The sequence below is a fragment of the Haliotis rufescens genome, unplaced genomic scaffold, assembly GCF_023055435.1.
Source record: "Haliotis rufescens isolate VD_foot unplaced genomic scaffold, xgHalRufe1.0.p SCAF_16, whole genome shotgun sequence".
NCBI lineage: Eukaryota > Metazoa > Mollusca > Gastropoda > Lepetellida > Haliotidae > Haliotis > Haliotis rufescens.
Window position 1 is genome coordinate 29,892,697 of NW_025963846.1, and position 25,973 is coordinate 29,918,669.

Consider the following 25,973-nt stretch of genomic DNA (forward strand, 5'->3'; position numbering starts at 1 on the left):
AATCTAGCTTGGGTGGTGTGGCTTTAGTAATCATTTTAGCCATACGGGCATAGCCAATGGCCAAGCCGGTGACCACCGCTGAATGATACGTCGCGTTTACCAACATTTTACCGTCTGTAGCTGGAGTAGTCATGCTTCTTATAGCATTATATGGGGACTAACCTCTAATTGAACTTGTTGTTGCGGCGGGGGTGACGATTTCTCTTCTCCGGTATTATAAAAGAACCATACAACCGCTATACCAGCAACTCCTACTAGTGTCCATGTTTTAATCGGATTTGAATTATTTATTAATTTCGCTTTGCGCGCCAGCCCACCCTTTCTTCCTGCGGCTATTTTCAAAGGATTCTTTGTCACTCTGGGTTGTTTTTTTGTATTCACATGTGGTGCAATCGCTGGTGGTGGTTCCTCATTCACTTGTTGTGTGTTCACTTGTTGTTCCGCAATCTGTTGTGGTTCCTCGTTCACAATCTGTTGTGGTGTCACCTGTTGTGATTGTGTCTCCATTATTATTAAGTTGGCACGTATGTTTAAATTGACAATACCTAGCCGTTATTAAAGCTGTGGTGAACGGAGCTAAGTACATTCCGAATCTATGATAAAACTCACAGCTCACTGAGCTTATAGCATGTTCGATGAATGGGTCTTTCTCGAGAGATTCGCATAAATACAGGCGATGTTCCGCCGGGATGGGGAGAAACGTACTAGCTACGGCTGTGTATAGTTGTAATATAGAAGACCCTATCGTTTTAGTCATGGTAGCTCCCAGTCTAGACTCGTAACGCGCGTACAGTTTTTTAATCTCTTCGTCGGTCATGTTATCAATTTTTTCGATGGTATAATTTTCTCCCAAATATTGGGAACATTTTCCACCGGCTACCAAAGCGGCGAGTCTTTCTCTATGTTTATCTAAAGATTTATCTGTAACATTTTGATCTGCATCAGATTCTTTGAGCATTTGTTCGATGAGTTCGTCGCATTCCATAATGTAATACCTAAGGAGATATTTAAGTCTAACATAATATAATATGACATATCCAATACATCCCGTAATAATGAACTGTTGTGAAAGAATGAGGATTTCGAACCACATTTTTATGTAATATTAACCGCTAATGTTCAATTTGCTATAATTTGCTACATTTTGCTATAATTTGCTACATTTTTCTACAATTTGCTACATTTTTGCTACATTTTGCTAAGCAATTGCATAAGCAGCTGGTTGATCGGTTTTTAATACGAGTTTACAGTGCTTCGTTGCCGCTAACACTTTTCTGACTTTGTCTCGTTCGATCTTGGTATAAATGACATCATTTTCGCGTAAACATTCCTCGAATGAATCTCGATCTTTGCAATGAAAAAGCGCTACCCATTTGGTCTGCTCTCTGAGATCTTTCAGGACAGAGTTGTATTTTTGTGTAAGTACCCAAACGCTATGTTGAGTATGCCGACCGGAGAATGCTAAATAGGAAAGCATATCTTTCTTTTTTGTGAGTTCTTTACTCGCGCTGCAGTCGTCTATTACAAAAAGGGTCGATTCTCCTTTGTATTTTTCGTGACATACTCGGAGGCAGTAAACGATCGCCCGGATCGACTCTGTGTACCCCGTCGTCATTCATTACCCAATCTCTCGATAAGTAGGTTTTATTAACGCTTATAGTCGGGCACAGAATAATGATATGATCGAAAACGTCCCGATATTGACTTTCTAAAATATCTAGAATAAAGGCTGTTTTTCCGCAGCCCGTTTGCCCGCATATGATAGCGCAGTGCGGATCTTGAGGTAAAAGATTATCAATAGATTGCTTGCACGAATCTTCCATTCTGTATATTAAGTTGCGCATCCATAATCACGTACAAATATATGTTTAATTTACCAGCCGCTTCCTGAAGTTTCGTTATCTGTATGGTGGCACCCTCGCTAGCATTTTCTATTCTCCTCCCACTGCCGTGTAATTGGTCATCGTCCGTTGTTCGCATGTCGAGCCATAGCGCGTACTTCGTGGTGAGGTATTCACCCATCGATACACTCCCGAGAGACAGATCTTTCACAACCGCGTTAACTTCCGGAGAACGTTTTATAGAAGGAAGTTTTTTAATCTCATCCCACTGGTGATACGCTAGCATTCCTTGGCTATATAGTTGATTAGGAACGCCCTCGATAGTCAATTCTACTTTTGTAATCTTGGGATTGTAGAACTTCTCGGTATTTCTTTTAAACGCATCGGAGGGGTCCTCGAACAACATTAAAATACCCTTCAACGACCTCGTGGGAACGTTTAGATTGATATTCCACATCGTATCTTTTTTGTCCCTCGTGATCTTTCGGTGTCGCAGCACGCGATCGTACAAAATGGCTAAACTTCCGGTATACTGGTTACGAATTTGTCTGGCTAATTCGGGATCCGTTATCATATCGTACTCCAGAGAGATATTATCAATTGAATAGCTAGCATCATCATTAGCAGATCTGATTACTCTACCGTAGTCATTAAAAGTGAGTTCGTATTCTAACCTATCGCCTAGGGATGCTTGATAAAAGGGCATGTGGGAATCTAGTAATTCAAAGTCTAAGGGAACATAGAATCTGTTACCTAATGCATCGGCAACGGCCTTATCTTTTTCGTTGGTATCAACACCATTTTCAGCACCCACGCGCAGTCTCAATGTGTTCTTATTACAAATACCTTGGTACTGTAAGTTTTCCCGCTCTTTATCCGTTCTCCAGAGATCCATGTAGCAATAGTATACATCACTATCGTCGATACTCAAAACCTCATTACCGCTAATTTTAATGGCGATTTTCTTAACGATAGCACGACCTATGTTCTGAACGGGCTCCCTGTTAACGTCTGTAGAAGTCAAACTAATCGTAAACGCTAGTCGGACAGTTCCCGGAACTAACACATCGTGTGCGCCGAGATTAGGAAAGTGAACCAGAAGCGTTTGATTCTGATCTATGGTACTAGGGTTATTAGTTATAGTTACAGACTGACGAATTGCCTTGACCCCTAATGGATCTCGAAGTCTACGTTGTGGGTTTAACTTGCGTCCGTATTGCGAAGACATTGTTTATATTGAAATTATGTACCCTATGTTTAATATAAAAATGGCTAATTTTGAACATAATGACTTAGATCTAAGTACACTTGATGACTTTGATAACCCAAACGAAGAGGGTACTGATGAAACCAACTTTGGTGGCACGAATCTTAACGATGAAATTTTACAATCAACCGTCAATGATTATTACGATGCATTAAAAGATGATAAAAATTATGTTATCCCAATAGGTCGTGACTATTCAAAGTTTAAGCTAGATGGTAAAGGAATATTGCGAGTGCGTGACTCTCCGCATATTGATCTTATGCATTATAGTACTCGTAAGCCCCTAGCCTTGTCTACTATAGCTGGTAAACATAGTCGCGAGTTTGTTCGTGATAAATTAGGTTTTGTAGAATACGGACGAGCAAAACTTCCAGCGAAGACTACTAAGGTTCTTCAAACCGTGCGTACTGAACTCGGTAATACAGATGATTTGGAAGCTGCCTCTAACGTGGCCTCGAACGGACTCGGAGAAATCTTAGATACCTATTACGATAATTCCACGGTCAGTGTATCACCATATTCAGAGTTCAGTATTAGGGAATTACGAGGTCTTGACAAGGCAATGCGAACAGTGCGGGGAGAACTCATCAATAATACAGCCAAGATATCCGAAATCGACAAGCATATAGCTCAAGAGAAAACAAAACTCGAACAGGCGGGCGATGAGTTCAGTAGACGCCGCGTAGCGGAAAGATTGCGTAACTTAGAAGACGAAAGATCGGCCCGCCTCGAAGCAGCTTCCAGTAATAGAAAGACACTTCGTTCGCAAATCAGTCGTATTCGAGAAACTATCGATCAAGTCCTCAACGATGACACTACACTGGCCGATAAAATTAAAACATTGTTCAGAGAACAGGGAATAACCATTGCCAGTATTTTAACCGCCTTGGGATTTATTATATCGACTTTGACTCTCTCGTTAACAGGTGGCAGTACAGGTGGTGGAGGTACACCGCCCAGCGATAAAAATGGTATAAAAGAGTGGATAAAAAAGAATTTAAAAGCATTAGGTTCAGCACTGGGAAAGCTCGCTGAGAAAGCCGCGGCCGCACTTCCCGGTATAATAGGGAGTGTTGTTTCCTGGCTATTGAATTTATTAGCTAAGACCACCACTTGGCTTAGTCAAAACTTGTGGGCACTGATCGTAGCAATTGCAGGGCTGTTGTATGTATCCGCTAAGAACTATTTAACCACCAAATCATGAGTAAACCAACCGAGACTCCACCCACTGCAAGCGCTGTTTTTTCATCGATATGTTGTTGATTTTTAGCCTCAATATGCGGTGGTACTTGAGCATTAGTAGATGGTTGAGCGATAGTTGGTGTTTGTGGCTTGACTATTCCCTTTTCGCCCGTGATCGTTTGCGTTATTAATTCAACGTTAATATCTGAATTTATACCTGGTTTTTGTTGATCGGTAGCGATAACAATTTTATTATTATAGCCTATCACTTGACCGATCTTAAGTTCCATATATGTATAGACATGTATAGTCCCGGCGCATAAACGAAGTCCACTTTTGATTGAGCGTACTGTAATGCATCTTGAAAACGCTTTATAGACGATGGTATGTCAACTGGTGAATTAATGGCGTCCTCCACGTTTGCGACAAACTGTTTTTGCGCGTCGAACGCCGTCCCAGTACCAATAATGGACGTTCGTGTTTGCGATTGTGCTCCGAGAATTGCCCATACATAAGTTCTTATCGATTCATTAACTCTTTCAAATCCTGGGTTAGTAAAATTATTTTCCGTTTTATCATTAAGAAATTCATTCCAAGCGTCTGTTGTATCGTTTGGATGCACAAACTTTGTTATAAGATAAGGAATGCCACTCTCAAAGTTCATACGATCTGCTCTAAACTGTTTACTCGAGAGAGCAAAGCCTGAAGGGATCACACCCGCTTTAATTAAATAATCGCTTTTATCTTTAATAGTTCTTTGTCCATTGTACGGAATACCTAGACCATGGCTAGGTCCTTTAATGCGCCAATCTTTACTCGTAGAAACATTAAATTCATTACAAATACGTTCGAAGGCCCTCTTATTATAATGATTATTTGCATGATTCCATGCTGGATCCATCGGTAATGGAGCACTAATTTCTTTAAGTATACGTCTAATCTGATAGTACACGTGAAATAATATAACAGACTTATATAGTTTAAATCCTGGGGCATTAACAGATACGCCACATCCCGTTGTGGCACACCATACGGCAAAGTTTAACTGATTCTGCCAAAATTGCATCGGACGGTTAAATCAATCGTCAATCATTGTATCGTTAGTTGCCGTGAAACTGTATTTTTCAAAGATATCTTGGAATTTAACGGTAAACTCAGCACCGGAGACAGTTACTATAATCGATTGATTAGTAATGTGAGTCGATTTCATATTTAAGTTATGATATAGTATCATTGTATATTTAATATGTATGTTACACTACCTGGAATAACAAATGGTCAGTCTATTGAACTGCTTCATACTATCGATAACTCGGATGGACAACTCGAAGTAGCTCTATGCGATGTAACGTATTACCCACTGTGGACCAATATAAGTGCTGTGAGAAGAAATAATAGTATAGATATAATAGGTGAAAACAATGGTATTGAAAAATTCATTACTATACCTGATGGGTATTACAGCGTATGCTCACTCAATGATGAAATTTTTAAGCCTAATGGAGCTAGTCTAACACAAAATGAGTCGAATGGGATAGTGAAAGTCGACTCTGGAGAAAAGTTGTAGTTCTTAGGCCATACTTAGAAGTTACACTTGGATTTCATCATAGAATAGGAATTATAAATTCTAACAAACCACGACAGGGAATTAAATTACCCGATTTAGTTCCCTATAAAGAGTTGTTCATCCATCTTGATCAAATAAGCACGACGGATAATATTCAACTAGAAAGTCCTTCAACTCTACTCAGAAGTGTTCCAGTGAAAAATGAAAAATATAATAGCGGTAGAACGGAATCATTCTCGTTATTACAATATAAAAAATTGAAGCGTGGTATTATTTCAGACCTCAAAATTTCTGTATTAGATGTAAAACATCAACCTGTACATATAGGATACTTAAGTGTAACACTACATATTAAAAATAATGGTTGATGCATCAGGCCCTGGAACAGTAAGACAATGTAATACAATTGCGCTTTCCGATCTCGGAGACACAGAAGGATTTGATAAACCCGGTTACAATGGTAAGTTATACGCTTTACACTTACACGATAATGTATACAAGCGGAAAGAAGTCACATTCTCGGGTAATCTAGGAGATTTAAGCGATGTTGATGTTAGTAGACTCCTTAAAAACACTTCGTACAATATTACTCGCAACGATGATAATAAATGGACTATGGTCGAAGCAAACATCGAGTGGCTACTGAATATCGTCATTATCCCACCTTATGCGATGATGGGTAAGGGACATAATTTAACTAAGATAATAAATAGTGGCATCGTACTCGCGGCTTATATCCCATCAAAACGAAAAAGTGTGTTGGTCACTCCCCTGCCAGAAAACCCAGGTCATATGATATATAGTCGTCCGTCCTTAAAAAACATTAGTTTAAATTTGGTTACTGAATTCGAAGATATTAAAGTTAACCTGAGTGCAATACCTAATATTTCTACGCTTATTATTGAAGTCTTGTTCGGAGATGTACCGGTAGATGCCTTCGAAATATTACCAGGTCTATCGATTAAATGGTTCAAGAATCATGAGCGTCAACGTTGCAGTATTATTCATATCGGAGCATCGCCCGTTGCAACCCTCGAGGGGGTCCAAATTATTAAGAGTGGTAGTATTTCTCTTTCTAAGATATTCTTGCCGTATAATATACATTTAATAAGGTTGATGTATAGTCTCAAAACATTTAAGCAAGACCAATTAAAGACTATTATATGATCGTTATATACACTATGAGTTTATATCCGGCGCTCAATGAAGCATTTGAAAAGATGGAAACTGTTGATGGATTTCGATTACATCAAATAAGCGACATAAAACATCGAATAGAGAAGGATAGGGAGTTGAGACTTGGATTGTATAAAAGGTATCGCAGAGCCGTGAATGCTCTGGACGGAGTTCACACCGCTCTTATAGTATCTGGCATGGGACTCGGTGTAGCGGGTATCGGTTTACTATCAACTATAATCGCCGCGCCTATCGTGCTCGGCATGGAAATAACCGCTGGAGTATCGGGACTGGCAGGAATAGCGATAAAATTCATTTCTCGTAGGTTACAAAAGAAAGCATTAAAACACGATAGTATTCGGATACTCGCCGAAGCAAAGTTGAACAGCATTGAGGATCATATTTCGACAGCAATGGCTGATTGTAAGATATCCGAGGATGAGTTTCGTTTAGTGCTGTCGGAGCTCAACAAATACAATAAAATGAAGCAGGAGATTCGATCAAAATCTCGTAAGACCAGTGGTATTAGCGAAGACGAGAAAAAAAAGTTCATAGAAGAGGGGAGGCAACAAGCGCGTCAATTATTCCGTGCCAAAACCAAAGAACTGGTTGGAGATTAAAAATAGATTGCTTACTATCGTTTGATCACATTTAGACAATTGCTTACATAAATATATAATAATGGAGAAAGCTATTAAATGGAAAGAATTACCACAAGGTTTTTATTATATCAGTGATGTCAAACCAACCAAATACGGTTATCAATTGTTTCTTATCAATTTACAAAAAGAGTGTAGTTATATAGTCTGGTCTCCTAGTAAAATGAACGAAGAACTTAATAAAAATGTTGAATATCGCTTTATCGATAAAAATAATAAAGAATATTTTTATTACCATTTAGACTCATCTAAAGCAATGATTGGCCCCAGGTATTGGTGAGCTAGAGCCAAACTCATGACTATCGTTAAATCACATAATCATTTTGACATAAAAAATCCCCCCTGTAGTAGCAGTATAGGTATATGAATCTGGCTCCAGTGGAAGTGGTCCAGAACCATCATTACCTATACTACTAGCTGTGACATGTGATTCGTATTCAGTCTGTCGATAATGTCTAGCCCGTCCCAGCTCGCGTATTATATAACATAAACATGCCTGCAAGCGATCTCTCGATTTCCCCGACTTTTGTCAGATGGAATGCTCCAATATGGTGCTCTATGACTTGTGCCCTTTCTCACTATATGATTACACTGTAAGACACGTTTGTGACACAATAGGTTAAAGGTGGGCCTAAGTAGCAATAATCTAGAAACTTAGTTCTTATACTCAAGGGTTTCAATAGAAACAAGGACCTATACTACTTTGAGTCATTAAGTGTTACATAGATGGAAACACAACTGTTTATATTTAGCTCCAGAACTGCACCATTACCAATGTCTTTACCATTTTGTTTAATGTTTTTTATAGATAGTTTTAAATGCAACAGTGTTGGTCATTCAAGCAGGTCAAAACCGTTTTACATCGATCTTGCGTCTTTCAGGGAAACAGACTTCAATGGATATAGGATTCACATTTACGGGTATGGACTGTTTATGTTTCCTGTAGGCTTGATCTATGTCTTGGTAATTATCAATAAGACACTGACTACTATTGTTGCGAAATTTAAACACGACTATTAACCTTGACATAGGTTCGTACAGGACTGAATTCTGACATAAGTAAACAACCACACAAGATCAATTAATAATTAACACATTACAATGAAATGCACAGATTTAGGAGTACAGTCACAAAAAGGCAATATTGGGTCACATAAGCCCCATGTGGTACCAAGCCCTGTAATAAAAATGCACTCACGAATGATAAGAATTAAGTCACTGCCGAGTGTCTTTACTTGGACACGTTCTCCGTTCTTGAATCTGGAATAATGTTGCACGTTCTCCATTCTTGAATCTGGTATAGTGTTGCACGTTCTCCATTCTTGAATCTGGAATAGTGTTGCACGTTCTCCGTTCTTGAATCTGGATTAGTGTTGCACGTTCTCCATTCTTGAATCTGGAATAGTGTTGCACGTTCTTCGTCCTACAATCTGGAATAGCTTTGCACGTTCTCCATTCTTGAATCTGGATTAGTTTTGCACGTTGTCCATTCTTGAATCTGGAATAGTGTTGCACGTTCTTCGTCCTACAATCTGGAATAGCGTTGCACGTTCTCCATTCTTGAATCGGGAATAGCGTTGCACGTTCTCCATTCTTGAATCTGGAATAGTGTTGCACGTTCTCCGTTCTTGAATCTGGAATAGTGTTGCACGTTCTCCATTCTTGAATCTGGATTAGTGTTGCACGTTCTCTGTTCTTGAATCTGGAATAGCGTTGCACGTTCTCCATTCTTGAATCTGGAATAGCGTTGCACGTTCTCCATTCTTGAATCTGGATTAGTGTTGCACGTTCTCCATTCTTGAATCTGGATTAGTTTTGCACGTTCTCCATTCTTGAATCTGAAATAGTGTTGCACGTTCTTCATCCTACAATCTGGAATAATGTTGCACGTTCTCCGTTCTTGAATCTGGAATAATGTTGCACGTTCTCCATTCTTGAATCTGGAATAATGTTGCACGTTCTCCTTTCTTGAATCTGGAATAGTGTTGCACGTTCTCCATTCTTGAATCTGGAATAATGTTGCACGTTCTCCGTTCTTGAATCTGGAATAATGTTGCACGTTCTCCATTCTTGAATCTGGATAAGTGTTGCACGTTCTCCATTCTTGAATCTGGAATAGTGTTGCACGTTCTCCGTTCTTGAATCTGGAATAATGTTGCACGTTCTCCGTTCTTGAATCTGGATTAGTGTTGCAAGTTCTCCATTCTTGAATCTGGAATAATGTTGCACGTTCTCCGTTCTTGAATCTGGATTAGTGTTGCACGTTCTCCATTCTTGAATCTGGAATAATGGTGCACGTTCTCCGTTCTTGAATCTGGATTAGTGTTGCACGTTCTCCATTCTTGAATCTGGAATAATGGTGCACGTTCTCCGTTCTTGAATCTGGATTAGTGTTGCACGTTCCCCATTCTTGAATCTGGAATAATGTTGCACGTTCTCCGTTCTTGAATCTGGAATAGTGTTGCACGTTCCCCATTCTTGAATCTGGAATAATGTTGCACGTTCTCCGTTCTTGAATCTGGATTAGTGTTGCACGTTCTCCATTCTTGAATCTGGAATAATGTTGCACGTTCTCCGTTCTTGAATCTGGATTAGTGTTGCACGTTCTCCATTCTTGAATCTGGAATAATGTTGCACGTTCTCCATTCTTGAATCTGGAATAGTGTTGAAAGCCGGCAGGATATCGGCGTCTCATATTGGTATCCCGTCCGCACTGGACAAGTAGATAAGACGCTAGTCAGGTCGCAAAAGGCCATTGTTTCGATCTTATATTGGCACAGGCAGTCTTCTTAAACTGTAACCTCACGAAACCTTTAGATGAGCGTTCAAGTTTTGAGAGTTAGAGGCGACTAACGGAATTGGGTGGTCAGGCTCGCAGGCTTGGTTGATGTATGTCTTTGTATCAAAATTGCGTGGATCGCTGGTTATGATATCGATCACTGGATTGTCTGATCAAGACTCTATTATTTACAGACCGCCGTCATATAGCTGGAATATTGCGGCGTTAAACAACAAGCATTATGTGAACAGTGCACTCGTGAGTGCAGCCAAGTGTGGCTGGTTTCATTATTCCTCTAGTTCGATACCATGAAGCCAGACTGAACCAAGCCACACAAAAAATAAAAGAAATAGGTTAGGCGTGTATTCCCATGTACAAAAGGCCACATATTCCGACCGACATTGCCCTAAAGTGTCACATTAGTAATTCCAAAAAGTTATCATATGCCCACCACGTATACCTAGGTTTAGTTAATCATGGCATTGGAAACAATAATGTGATTATAACAAATCTAGTCATGCAGGTCTATATTTTTGTCGGTTGTGGTTAATTGTATTAATTGTTGTTTCACCAAACATTTATAATATAGATTACCCGTGTAAATAATTTCCTTTCTAATGCATTCACAAAGTGGTATCGGTTTGTTACCAAGGATTTGGCCAGATACTATTGAAAGTTACTTTACTCATGCATCAAAAGTTGGAACTTTGAAATGGATGGTATCTACACATGATGTCATTGTCGTGGTTCTCTATTGCTTCATTGTAACAATAAACAAATCATCTACTTCCCAATATTATTCAAACATGACTTTCTCTGTGTAATTGTCCTTTATTGCTCTTCTCCTCAGAACAATGGAAGGATCTGAGAAGGCCAAAATCCACGTGAATGTTACCATGTTGGCAGAAACAAATAGTAAGAAGTCCTATTTCTACGGTAAAAAGGCATAATCGATATCCTTGAATATATGAATATCGATCTATGACATTAGCAGTTCTAAGTTCCATGAGGCACAGATATATCTACACGTTCATTACAGATTGATATGCCTTACCATAATTTGTACCTCTTGCTGTCTAACACCTCCTATCCTAACTATTTGCCAGTGATTCATAAACACAAATTCATGATGAACTTTTTTTAGCCGTCTGCATTGAAAACATCTATTCAAAAAACAGTTCCAGCCTTTGGTGTCCACATTTCACCGCTTTTGGCATGCTCTTTTCTCAAGATTCCAAAGAGTATCACACAACAAATACTGTTTGATCAATGTTTCGACATTCAACATGTGGCGATTGAAGTAAGAGCAAGGGTGGTGTGATCTATTGTCCGACGTGATTCTTCGTTTGAGGGTGTCAATACCATAAATTTCTTGTTTCGTCCAATCAACAACACCAAAAGAATACGAAAGGACGGTTCAGCATTAGTATTTGTGACTTTGTGGGTAAGCCATTTAGGCAAGAAGTAGGCATCCCATGGGCACCAGTTGTGCTCCCCTTCTTGCGAATTCGGATTGGCAAAGTCAAAACAAGGTAATTTGGCCAAGAAGTTTAACTTGAGCTTCAGGTATAACGGTGATCTGATATCGTTCAATAACAATCAATAGACAATTCCCTTCCACTGATTTACCCACCTGAACTGGAAATAAAGGAGACCAGTGAGACCTCCTCATCTGTTTCATATTGAGATCTATGCATAAAGATTTAGAGTGACAAAATATTCTCCACAGGACTGTATGATAAAATGGATGACTTTAGCTTTCCAATAGTCAACTTTCCCTTCATGTCGAGCAATATTCCAGCAGCTCGAGCCTTTTGTGTTTACATTTTTGCAATTTTTGAGAAACAATCGAGCATGGTCTTTCAACAAGATATCAACGAGCGTGTTAAGACTCTTGCTCAGAAGATGTTTCATCAAGGTTACAACATTCAAGGCCCCAGTAGAGTTTCAAAAAGTTGTAAGGTAGCCATATGGAGGACATTTCCAGATTTCACGCATCAATCACAAAAATGATGGCTGAAGGTATTCCCTATTTTGACTTTGTACCACGTGTTTCCATATTTTCGGGTGAACAATTGACTTGCCTTTGCATGTGTTTGTGACGGTGGCCACCGGTGGGGCAGGAAACGCTCACCTTTTCTCGAACACCTGGTATCGTAACTATTTGATAGTTCATGATTTCGTCGGAATCGTACAATCGACTCTATGCAGAGATTTCTATTGGATATGAAAAGGGTTTTGTCACTTTATTTGACTTCATTGCTAGCTCTGATTTTCATGTTTTCTTAAGTCTACATTTGTGCTCTGCCCGAAGTTTTTCCGGAGTTTGTCAAGTACGTGTACGCCTGACCTTCCATGAGATGGTCAGAAAATCTTCCCCGAAGTAAACTGACTGTTTCTCCCTCTTCTAATTTGCCAAGTTTCAGATGAAGAATGTTGCATTTGTCGAGTCCAAAGGATATGCTAATATCATTAGAAAAGTATTCGACTTGCAGAATCCATGTGAAGGATGTGAGTAAGAGGCGTTGGGGATCTGTGCTGAGGAGGTCCAGGATAATAACCTTCATCCTTGCTAAGCAAAAAGCTTAAAGGATTTAGTGACTAACAGAAAAACAAATGACTAAAAGAATCGCCCTGAAATATTCTACTTCTAATAGACATGGGTTACAAAGTCAGCATCTGCTTCTGCAAATACGTCTCAAGTTGAGTTGACCTGCAATAATACATTAAAGACTTGAGTAAAACAAGTAGCTACTCGGGGAGGTCAATACATTCCAGTTACTTCAAAATCCACTCATGAGGAACAGAATCATAAGCTTTTCTGTGGTCTATCCAACACGGGGGGCACGGGTGGCCCAGTCGTCTAAGGCGCCGCGATTCGCTGTGCAGAGTTGCGTCCCTTGGGCACGCCAGAAACCTATGATTGTGGGTTCGAATCCCGGTTCGCCCCGATAATGTTTCTAGGTTTGTCAGCACCATACCCGTGCTCGTGGGTTTCACCGAAGTGGTTAACGTCTGAGACCTGCATCACTTCGGGCTTTCCTCCCACATTAAGCTGACACGCCGCGATATAACTGGAATACTGTTAAAAGCGGCGTTAAACCCAACTCACTCACTCACTCACTCACTTTCCAACACATTGAGAGCTTACGGTAGTAAGTTTTAGCTCTTCAAGGATCATTTTCTGAACAAGTAATTGATCTTTACAACCCCACCGTCCTTTTCTGTCTCCTTTCTGTTCCATGTATATAATATCATCGGAAGCGCAGTACGATGACACAAGATATGTAAGACACCCTTTAAATGTTATCAATATATGTCTACGATATGTGTAACCTTTAACATGTTGATTGTTTCAGCTGCGGAAATATGTTCCTCGAGAAAGTGCAATGAGAACCAGCATATGCAGTTGAATGACACATGTGGTATGAAAATGTAAGTTTTAGATAGTTTTCTATTACTCACTGTTAACTGGGTTTCACGTATTTACTCGAGCAACGAGTTAGCATGTACTGTGTAATTACATAATTAGGCGTCGTCCTTATGAATCTCAAACTCCATGTCCTGTGACATGTGTTATATCAGACTGTTATTCGTGAGCAGCCTCCCACAAACTGGTTTTGTTTGTTGTTGAACGCTGCACTCAGCAATATTCCAGCTATATGACGGCGGTCTGTAAATAATCGAGTCAGACAATCCAGTGATCGACAAGAATGGGTTGCAGAAGACCTATTCTTACCTGGATCATGACGGGTGCCTACCAATTGGGGTCACAACTGTCCAGGGATGAAATGAGGGTCAACAGAGAAAATTAACATATTGAATATCTTTCAATTCGATGGATATGTACTTAATGTTGTCATTGATGGAATTCACAAATGAAAAAAGAAGAAACGTTATTGGCATGAATCTGTGCACCTGAAAAGCTTGCAGTTGTTCCACTGACAAGCCCCTTAAATAACATAACCATTATATGTAAGCATCGCTTCTTTAATGTACAAAATAACTTATATAGATATATAGGAATATAAATATATTAACTTCCTGAAAACTGCTGACATTAAATAGCACTACATTCCTTAAAGACCCGTGACGATCCGGGGTAGAATAGGTCTTCAGCAACCCATGCTTGCTTTAGAAAGCTTTAGACTATGCTTGTCGTAAGAGGCGACTAACGGGATCGAGTGGTCAGGCTCGCTGACTTGGTTGATGCATGTCATCGATGCTCATAATATTAATCAGACTCAATTATTTACCGCCATCATATAGCTGGAATATTGCTTAGTGTGGCGTCAAACAACAAACCAACCAACAACATTCCTGACAACTAATCTTTGTCAAGATACAATGCAATGAACTTCTACTGAATCTCAACAGAAACAATGTAACAATAAACTATCCTGCCATATAACAGTACATGTATGATGATAATTCAAACCATGTATATAAAGTGTTTCTCAAGGGTAGGGTTAAATTACTTAATTCCCCCTATGTATTGTTTTGTGACGACCATGTCAATTTCACAGATTGTGCTCTGACGCATTAGCATTTTGAATTGCTTTGTATTAACTGAACACGGAGTCGGTGAAAAGACACCCCAAAGAATCAGTCAGAACTTGTCTCTATAACGTTATTTGAAATATTCAAGTTAGAGAGTGACTGGGCAGCAATTGTTCCCCAGTTGATGCAAATACGTTCCTAGCTCATGATACGATTGTAATGTGGAAGTCTTATGAATGGCTATGCCATTATTTCTTCAGTGTCTACCGACAAACCTGCAACATGTCAAACGCTTGTTACAGTGCAATATATGATTGGGTCATGCCTCGATGTCCTCCAACAAATAGTAAGTTTGTGTTTTGTCTGTTTCAACACAGTCAATTTCCAGTTTTTCAATTATTAATGCTAAGTATATAAAACATCATATCAATAATCTCATCCTTCAGTATTAGATACTCTTTCGTACTATTTATTCGTGACATTCTGCGTGATGTTTTTTTCAGATATTATGAATTGTGTTTTAGATGGAGGCCCAACACGTGACATAGCTTGGATAAACTTTGTTTTCAAGTACGTAGTTTTAAACTATTTTTAAAATTACTTTTGGTATATGTCAAATACGTTATCCTTTATACAGTTTGGTCCACTCACTCACAAAAGACCGTCAAACCAAATAGTGAGTGAATTCGGTTTGACACTGATGTTAAACAATACTCCAGCAATATCAAGCACCAAACCCTACATTGTTCTCGGTGCCTTAGGTTTGGTACCTCACAATCGGTTAACTGACAGTGGAAAAGTACCCGGGTTTGTTACCAGGAACACAGCCTTTTGACAATCTGAGTAATACAGAAGGCTGCAGTGTTGGGGAATCTTCAACTTCTCCGAAAGGTTCTGTGTGGGTTTGAGTAGGCAGCGCTTTCTGGGACAAGTCCCATTCGATGTCTGGGTTGTGTGTTGAGGGGGCAAGGGGATGTACCAAACTAGCCCGACTGTGTCAGGATCTCCCAAAACCTTTTTATTTATTTTAATATGTAAAATAATAATAATATAATAAGAGACAAAGCGACGCCCATAATCATAAGAAATCTCGACTATTTCATAAGCATGAATCACTATCAGATATTGATGATACCAGATGTTCGCAAGCACACATGCAAAGGCAAATGATTTGATTGAAGTCGTACCGTTACGCGAGTTATCATGATATTTTAGTGAGAGTTACTACTTTTTTCATGTTGAATATGTGATATTGAATATGTTTCCAGATTTAAAGATGGGAATCAGTTGGCAAGAACATGCATAGGCCCAGGTAATGTGAACGAATAATTTCCGCAAAGTTATTTTTATGATTTCCAAACTTTGAGATAATGTATGTTTGGGTTAATGTTTGACATAATTGTAGATTTTAACACGTATATTAAATTTCAGGTGAATTGCCGTGTTCCTGTACTGAATGTCAAAGGACAGATGCCTGTTGGAAGAAATGCCTTATAGGGTAAATTCAACATTAACATTCTGTAGATGTTTCCACACTGCGAAAAAATGTCTTGGGAATTTTACTTACTTAATAATTAGTCACAGCGGCCAGAAAGTATTAACCATTTCTGCCAAAAGAAGAGTCGATTGTACGATTCGAGTCACTATCAAATATCAAATGATACCAGGTGTGCGCCAAAGGCCACCGATGGCTCCCGTCACAAACACATGCAAAGGCAAGTCAATTGTCCACCTGAAAACAACAACAACAACAACAACCACACGAGGTCATATGGTGCAAATCTAACCAATGAATTTACTATCCTGCCTGGACGAAGATGTTGAAGATGCATGAAGATGTAGTAAATATCACGTAATTCTAAGCAATCGATAACCATCTGTCCATCAAAAATCACTTTTGCGTTTCGTCTTTTGTAGAGTATATATACACGTAGTTGCTAGCGACACATTTGGACTAATTGACTGATAACACAGGCCCTACTGTTTTGCTTTTTATAGCCTTCAACTTACACATGCTGACTACACGAGTTAATATGATTATTGCATTCCTGTTGATTTTATTTATATATTACAGCTCGATATAGCACCGTAATTTGAAATATGAAATAAATAAACATCAAATATAGAAAATCCTGGAAGCCTTATCTTGAACTATGTAGTGTATTACAAAGCTGAATACGAATTTCACAAACATGAACGTTCCATACATAAAATAAAATAAATTTACCATTGTCGTACAGGTTTTTCAGATGTGTCTGCGAGGCGGAATCCAAGAATTGTAAGTACAGAACAGTTAGTTTGAGGAATTGAATGACAAATGAATGTTCATTTTACCACGAAATATTTCACATCTCTGATGTACATGTACACTAAGCCCCACCCTGACTATAAATAGCCCGCAAGGTGGCGGTGTTTCAGTTTCGAACAATGACTGACAATGTAAACACAACTGAGTGTCGGGAGACGTTTTTTGAAAACCATAAGGGAACCAGATCACCATTGACCGTCAAACTTCGTATCAACTTGAATGACAAACCATGGATACAACAAATGGCTCCATATCAAGATATAAGTCAATAGATTTTCTGTAGTTTTATCATAAAAAATCGAATCGATCGTGTTTGGCGTCTGCATCAATCACAGTGGGCGGAGCTTATTTACGGTTGCGCTATAAATAGCAAAGCACATGGTCATGTGACACATTCAATGCATTTGTGGTCAAAGTGAATTGTGTTGCATATTTTTACGGCAGAACATCAGTTTCGGTTAATGTAACAGTAACGATATTTAAATACGAAATTGGCGACGCGATTCTTTCAGTTCAATCCGAAAATTACAGATATTTGTTTACTTTTGGTCATTTGCATTCAACAGTTAGATTTGTGCCACACAATAATCAGTTAATATTTATAAAACCTAAATTATTACACCGATTTTTCAACTAGTGTTTAGGAAGGGGCCTAATTTGAAGCACCAGAAGTTGCGCCAATATTTCTCAGCTTGACTTCCATAGATGAATATGTCACGTGTATCAACATAACAATGCACATAAGCAACTGGTAAATAAGTAACGAAATATACCTGATGTTTTGACCTACTGAAGGCGTATCCAGATAATATTGTACTTACGATAAACGAAAACTCCAATACACATATTCCAAGACAACTTTAATTATGAATTTCCTTTTCTTTCACAGAATTTTCAAACACAAAACTGAGTTTGATCATTAGATCCACACTTGTCCCATGTATTTTTTGTTCGGGGTATTTGGATACACTTCGCGCACAAGTTTTAAAATACAATCTGGGATCCCTTTCCCGTTTTGTCAACACCTATCCTTCATCTGCTGCAACGTTTAATTCCGTTTCTTCAAGTCCAAGTATCTACGATCTCTCCAAACACTTCGTTTATTTAGCTCAGTCCAGAAACAATGTGTTCGAATCGACGAATTTCTGCAACATGGTGGCCGCACCATTCCCTAACTGCGATTGCCTGTGCCGTGTCACGCATGGTTGACAAAAGAAGTGTGAACATACATATTCGGCTTCATCTGGTTCCAAAATGAAATCTAGCTGTGACACTGATTCACTAATCCCAAGAATCGGCACTGAATTTATCAAAGTTTCTGTTGCACTTGCAAGGGCGGGAAGAGAGGCGCCATCTTGTCGATTCGAGTTGTGAATCGGAATGATGTCATCTTGAACTGGAACCTTCTCCACGATAAAGTCACCAATGTCACAATCGAAATGACCTAAGGCTCCCTGATTATCTCGAACAATTCTTCGTCAAATTCGGCTCCACATGAAAATGTTCTGTTGCTTATATTGAAGACAAGCGAAATTGCAAAGTTCTTGACAGTTGTAAGCAGCAACTCGATGCGCTCATGGGGCGTGGTTGCTAGGAGATCGCGTGTTCAGAAAGGCGAAAATAAAAAGTTTTAGAAAGTTATAAAAGAAATACCCAGTGCAATGAAAAAGTACCATGTACAGGATATTTTTTAATAATAATATTCACGAAAAAAATCTTTTCTTAAAAATGCAAAATAATTTATTAATTTATCCCAAGGTCGTAACCCTGATCACGTGGTGGGTATTCGGAAGGAATCTTTGCGATGACGCCGTGAATGAGGCCGTGTGTATTACATTGTTGAATTCGACTGCCCAGGAAGATTGTTGAGGCATTGACATTATGACAGATGTTCGTCATGGATGGAGAGAAAAATGTATCTGAGAGAAACATTGTTGCTTTGAGCTTCGAGACAAAACACTACTGAAGTAGCCAGCGACCTGAATGTAAGCTTGATGAAAGTAATGTTGAAACCCATTTTCACGCACATGACAGAATTAATGTGAACAAATATTTTTCTGAACATCGTTTCGTAGTCTATGAGGCTGTCCGTTTTTGAATATTTTTATCTCCATTCCGACGTGAAATAATATAATGTCTTCGTGTCTCAATTTTGCTGCCGCTGTGGAAAATTGCGCACCGATCTAATAAAAGAAATACTACTAGATCTACAATTGCACCGTCATAAAAGAACCAGGTCAACTTTATCTTTGTTCCCATGTTTATTAAAAATTCTTTTCCGAAAAAAGCGAATCGATCTACATCATAAATTAATTCATAGACTAGATTCTAGTACCAAGTGTTGAACCTTTTTTTAAATGTCATAAAATAACTTACACAATTATTGAAAGACATTTTTTGATAAGTCTGTCATATATTTTATTTCGTCCGCCCGCTCTCTGATTAATTGAGGCTTGAGGGGAGAAACACATACAAAAAATATGGATGGCCTTATGCAAATGACACTTGGCATGCCAATCAACAGGGATCTGGGTCACTGGGACCCGCCAAGTTTCACGGATCGAGTTACTTCGGCATGAGGAGCTTCATCGGACAAGTGAGACTTTGCCAAAATACATTGCTACTGGGCAATGAAAAAACGACAAGAAACTACTTTGATCACTTGAAAATATTTTTGACCATTACCAGGGTTTTTTACACGATCGTTGTCATCCAGATTCCAGATGAGGCAAGACGAACACAACGAAGAAAAACATTGTTGAAATCACCGATTGCCGTATATATTGTGAGAAATGCTATTTGTAAACTGCAGTTATACCGTACACCACAGGATAGCGATTGGTGCCCCAACACATATTATGTTTCTTCATTTACACTGCTCATATGCATCACGACAAACGTATTTCGTTCTAGAACTATAATTTGTGTGTTGGATAAATCGTGGACATTCCACGGTATCATTTTATGAAGATGTGAAGACGACATGGCAGGTAGGTTTTGAAACCAAAGACGTACGCGTTTGTTGAAAAGTCTTGGAATCGTTTGGTAGATATTTATATTACCATTAAAACTTACGTCCTTGTTGTCAAACGACCCACGTGGGTGGGTGTTTACATGACGTCACCCGTTTACGCATTAACCAATGAAATGTATGTGTTATCATGACGTCATATAGACCTGTCAAATCACTTTTATAAGCTCCGCCCACTAGAGTGCGGTAGTTACTACCGCAGACTTGCGAGGATCGTACAGGGCTGCTGATGCGAACATCTTCAACCCAAATAAGTACTAGAATCTGTACTTAACTAAAAAGTGTTATCCCAAATATAACATTTATTTCTTTTGACCACTTTCTAAGTGGTATTGTGTGTTCATCTTCAAGTTAATGTATACATATTTAGAGCATATACTGAAACACAAGGACGTCTGGCTTATGCAGACACAAGGCCAAAGTATGTGTTCACAATTGTTCCAGCACGGCCCTTGCATCGTGTTCCTGGTAAATATGTTATCGGTTTTTGTCACCGTTTATGACGTGAATAGAGTTAAGGATGTCATCGGTTATCATTTTTACTGTTTATACATTCGTAATAATTTTCAATGTGCATGTATGGCAGGGTCTTCTTCGGTCCAAGTGACCTGTGGTGTTAGAATTTGGTCAACTAATGGCCGATAAACGGATCGAAAATGTTAGACGTTAAAGTCCGAAATGTTCCTTAGGATGGCAATGCCATATATCAGGGTGTGTCAGGTTAATGTGGGAGGACAGCCCGAAGTAAAGCAAGTCTAATACGTTTATCACTTCGGTGAAAGCCGTGAGTACGGTGATGGTCCTGACAAACCTAGAAACATAATCGAGGCGATACGGGGTCGAAACTGCGGTCATAGATTTCTGGCGTACCCAAGGGACGGAACTCTGCACAGCAAATCCGAGCGCCCTAGAGCGCCAAAGGATAAAACAGTAGCAGAGACATTAGGCCATGTTTCTGTTGGGTTCTCAGGGAGGAACGACATACGCGGGAGTAGAGAGACGAGCCTGCCACTTGACCGGCGTTAGTTCAAGGCTGTCGCATCTTACATAACAGCACGTGATTGCGCTTACCTGCAACTAATCACATTACAAGAGCGGACATCTGTTGGCCTATCATAATATTATACACCAGCTTATTTAAAGATACTATGTTTCAATTACAGATATTACCGTTTCAAACGCTTTACTCTCTTTAATACTAGGCACACCACCAACCGATACTATGACAAATGGTACCACAACCTCTGACACAATCACAAGTACTACTACTACTATTAGCAGCGAACCCACCATTGCTGCATCATCTGGTCCAGCCAGCGACACTGCAGCCTCCACAATAACTACTGATACTACAGCATCTGGCACACAAACTGACACACCTACCCCTGGTCCAGCGAGTGGCAAGACAACATCCGACACACTTACTGGTACTGCATCCCCTGCATCCGGCACAGATACTGCAACCCCTGGTCTATCCAGCGGCAAAACAGCCTCTGGTACAACCACTGATACAGCTTTTGCAGGAACAGGTCTGTTCAAACAACAGTGAACCAATGGTTTTGAGAAATTAAATAGAATAATACATAATTTATATCAGGCAATGTGTATTTGTATCAATGAATTGTCAATTGAAAAACTTATTGTCATAATCATTGCATACGGTTTCACGTAGATGAACAAGTCGGATCTCAGATGGGAGTTCTCGTTGGAGGAGTCGTTGGAGGACTCTTTGGGGGCGTCGTCATCACGGTTGTCATCGTACTCCTTTGTCGTGCATGTCGCTCAAGAAGAAGGTACTTCAAAACATTCCTGACGCCATAACGCATTAGTCAAGTAAATGATTATAAAGTGTTTAATATGTGTGAAAATGTCAACATCCATCATTAAATTATCTTTGGAGCATGGCTATTGTAAAATTGTCTGATTAATCATAAAGACATTAAGACATTAAGAACGTTATCATGATCCTCATATCAGACGTCATTATTATTTACAGAAAACTGAGGGGAATCAAGTTGTTTGTAAATTGGTGTTAGACAATATCACTAGCACATGATGAACTTCCACTTCACCCTAATTAACGTATTTTTAAAAATATTTATAGACATACAGAAGATGAAGACGGAGCAGGGACGAAGGAATCCCACACCTATCTGGGATTGGTAAATTGTTTGTTGCTGTCATATTTCAATCTTATCCAAACTCTTTTATGTGTGATATACTTCTGATAGGTGGAAGCAATTACAAAATATGTACAAGTTGATAGATTGATTAGTATTGGGTTAGTTCAATAGTAGAAATAACACATGTATTCATCAGTGTCGTTTCTAAATACTGATTCGAAATAGACTTAACACTTCTCCCAACTAGGTAGCCAAATGTTCAGTGTTGCAATAATGGAATAAGGGTTTCGAATTCATATAGATATTAGTGTGTTGTTTTACGAATAGGACTAAGTTAATGACAATGCCAATTAGGCTGGTAATTTTAGCACTTATAACGGTATATTACGGTCAATATATTATTGATGTTCAAGGTGTATATTCTGCTAACAACTATTACCAGGTATCACAAATGCACGTTAACAAGCTAACTGTAGTCATTCAGTGCGACGTCACGTGTAAACAGGTACATAGAAGTGATGCTATGTAAGACTGACAAGCCATTATTATGCTTCTTTTAAGATTCACACCACCAGTTCAAGTGGGAAATCCTCCCCTGGTACAAATGCGGTGACATCCCAAGTCCCGGATCTCATTAAGGTTTCAGCTGTACAACAAGCGTCCAGTGCCCCGTCAGATGTGTATGACGTCATCAAAGAGGGAGACGACAACCAGCTGGGGGTGGATCCTTCTGCCTGCGACCAGGGGGACTATGTAGACATAACAGATGACATGACTGGGGCAGCTGTGTATTCCCTGGCACAAGCAGCTCCCGGGATGGCGGTACAGGGCGGTACACCACAACCTGCTGCAGAGTACTTTGTTCTGGAAAAGGATGATCCGACAGGCGGCGACTATAACAAATTGGTCAGAGATGGCGCTACTAAGACAGGAACTGACGTACATGGTACGTACAACAGACTGGTCAGAGATGGCGCTGCTGAGACAGGAACTGATGTGCAGGGCACATACAACAGACTGGTCAGAGATGGTGCTACTGAGACAGGAACTGATGTGCAGGGTACATACAACAGACTGGGCAGAGAGGGCGCTACTGAGACAGGAACTGATGTGCAGGGCACATACGACAGACTGGGCAGAGAGGGCGCTACTGAGACAGGAACTGATGTGCAGGGTACATACAACAGACTGGTCAGAGAGGGCGCTTCTGAGACTACAACTGATGTGCAGGGGACATACAACAAATTGGGATCAACAAAATATGATAATGATGACAACGAGCCAGGTAGAAACATCGGGACAGCTGCTGATTATTTCGTCCTAGAGACACCTGAAGACACATCCAACAAACTGGCACAAGCAGCCCCGGGGATGGCGGTACAGGACGATACACCACCATCTGCTGCTGAGTACTTCGTTCTGGAGAAGGATGACCCGACAGACGGCGACTACAACAGACTGGTCAGAGGTGGCGCTACTGAGACTACAACTGATGTGCAGGGTACATACAACAAATTGGGATCAATGGTAGATGACAATGAAGACAACAGCCCAGCTGGAAACAACGGTACAGCAGCTGATTATTTCGTCCTTGAGAAACCAGAAGACACGTACAACAAACTGGAAGGGAAACGCTCCACTGAGGAAGAACAAGAACCCTACACCAAACTTGGAGAGGCGACACCCAAGAGAGAATCAGAACCCCCTGATGATCCATGTGGACCTTCACGAGAGTACTTCATTCTGGAGGATCAGACTTAACCCCACAGTACATGATGTCACCTATTCAGATATGATTTGAACTTCTTAACAATGGATTATACATACCGGTTGGCTCTAGACAATGAAGAACACGATTGGAACCTCATTTCATGTATAGGATACATTTACCTGAGAATATATCTTGTCCACAGATGTCAGATTCACGTTGACTGAATAACAGAGTTGGAGTTGATCGATGTCCTTTGCCAACCTTGATCACCTGACTTTTTTTCAATGGACATATTTCAGTGACACCCATGGGGAACCATGGCTTCTGTGTTTGCACTATTAGACACAAATCGGTTGAACATATTTTGTGCAGAGTTGCGTCCCTTGGGCACGCCAGAAACATATGGGCTCGAATCTCGGTTCGCCCCGATTGTTTCTTGGTTTGTCAGCACCATACCCTTGCTCGTGGGTTTCAAAGAAGTGGTAAACGTCAGAGACCTGCATAACTTCGGGCTTTACTCCCACATTAAGCTGACACATCGCGATATAACTGGCAAACTGTTAAAAGCGGCGTTTATCACAACCCACTCACCATTAACATTTCATGTGATTATCAACTCATTCAATATGACACGCCGCGATATAACTGGAATACTGTTAAAAGCGGCGTCAAACCCAACTCACTCACTCATTCAACATTAACATGAAGTAGACATGAACGTGTACAATGATGTCTGTACACATTGTGTTCCTGATATTCGTTTTGTTTCCGTTGATCAGAATGATCGTTTTTTATTTTATTGTATTCCCTATACACATCCCAAAAATATGACACTGTTTCATTTCATATATGATGATGATATCTAGTTAATAACCAAGCCATTATGTCACCTTGGCTCTACTTTAGGGCTTTACTGTTTTTGTTATTTAACCAACTCCTATTCACTATCACCTCGAATAAATTTATATGAACACTGTACATACAAAGCAATAAAATGTCCATTATATTACAAATTAATGTATATGAAGTCGTTATTTGTGCCATAATAACAGGCACCACATCAATTTTAATTCAAATTCACATATTTCGCACCCCTCCATCAGTTTTCCTTGGTGTCTGTGTGAGCTGGGTGATATAATCCGCCATTTTGGGACTGAACAACGTTCTGGTGGTGATAATAACAGCCATACTGTCTCGACTGGGCAGTTGCCTCCCTGACTCTGGAGTGAGTGAGTTTTGAAGAAAACTTCACTTTCACGGCGAGTTATCATAAAGGAGGGTGAAAGCTCCAATTGACGCAGATTATGGACATTTCCTGTTGCGTTGAAGCCCATGATTACGGACATGTGTGTGTGAATTGATGATTCAAACCAATAACCAGCAGACCCAGGCACGGCTATAATATATCTTTGTATATCTCTGTCGCCCATGATTCTTCTCTATTTATACATTTAAAGCCATCTAAGCCATCCCAAATTTACACCCATGAGACAGGAAATATAATTTTGATACTTTGTGCGTGAACATACCAAACCCCACGTGGAAATACAGTTAAATAAAAACAAAACATATTTGAATGATTACTGTGAATCATTGTTTTTTGGCATGTGTTTCAACGGATGCCACTGGCGAGAAGGATACACACCTTTTTGCGAACACCCGGTATTACCACTATGTTATGAAATACACCCTTAAACTCTGACAAGTAGAAAAATAAGTAGAAAATGGACAAAATTATTTACCTCCCTTGGAGAGTGGCTGTACGTGAAATCGCTGCTTTTCTGTGTAATGATTCCACGTTAAGAATGTCTTCGGTGCCAAAAAGGTGT

The 25,973-nt window shown here is 39.7% G+C and overlaps 2 protein-coding genes across 6 annotated transcripts in view; one reads left to right on the forward strand and one right to left on the reverse strand.

Annotated features, from left to right (window-relative positions):
• The window catches only part of LOC124122334 (endochitinase A-like), a 32,841-nt gene extending 7,724 nt beyond the window's left edge, over window positions 1-25,117 (forward strand). The window contains exons 4-16 of one of the 5 annotated variants that reach the window (XM_048397113.1): window positions 8,574-8,612; window positions 11,322-11,386; window positions 13,831-13,906; window positions 15,232-15,317; window positions 15,475-15,541; window positions 16,240-16,283; window positions 16,403-16,469; window positions 17,212-17,249; window positions 21,513-21,839; window positions 21,983-22,103; window positions 22,415-22,472; window positions 22,995-23,611; window positions 23,669-25,117. In XM_048397113.1, coding sequence (XP_048253070.1) covers window positions 8,574-8,612; window positions 11,322-11,386; window positions 13,831-13,906; window positions 15,232-15,317; window positions 15,475-15,541; window positions 16,240-16,283; window positions 16,403-16,469; window positions 17,212-17,249; window positions 21,513-21,839; window positions 21,983-22,103; window positions 22,415-22,472; window positions 22,995-23,611; window positions 23,669-24,194 — 2,131 coding nt within the window. In that variant the 3' untranslated portion in view covers window positions 24,195-25,117. Of the gene's footprint in view, window positions 1-8,573; window positions 8,613-11,321; window positions 11,387-13,830; window positions 13,907-15,231; window positions 15,318-15,474; window positions 15,542-16,239; window positions 16,284-16,402; window positions 16,470-17,211; window positions 17,250-21,512; window positions 21,840-21,982; window positions 22,104-22,414; window positions 22,473-22,994 lie in introns of all 5 variants that reach the window. The other 4 variants (XM_048397111.1, XM_048397114.1, XM_048397112.1 and 1 more) reach the window with 4 other exon arrangements.
• Window positions 1-25,973, reverse strand: part of LOC124122333 — a 156,196-nt gene that overhangs the window by 75,396 nt on the left and 54,827 nt on the right. The gene's annotated exons all lie outside the window — the stretch shown is intronic.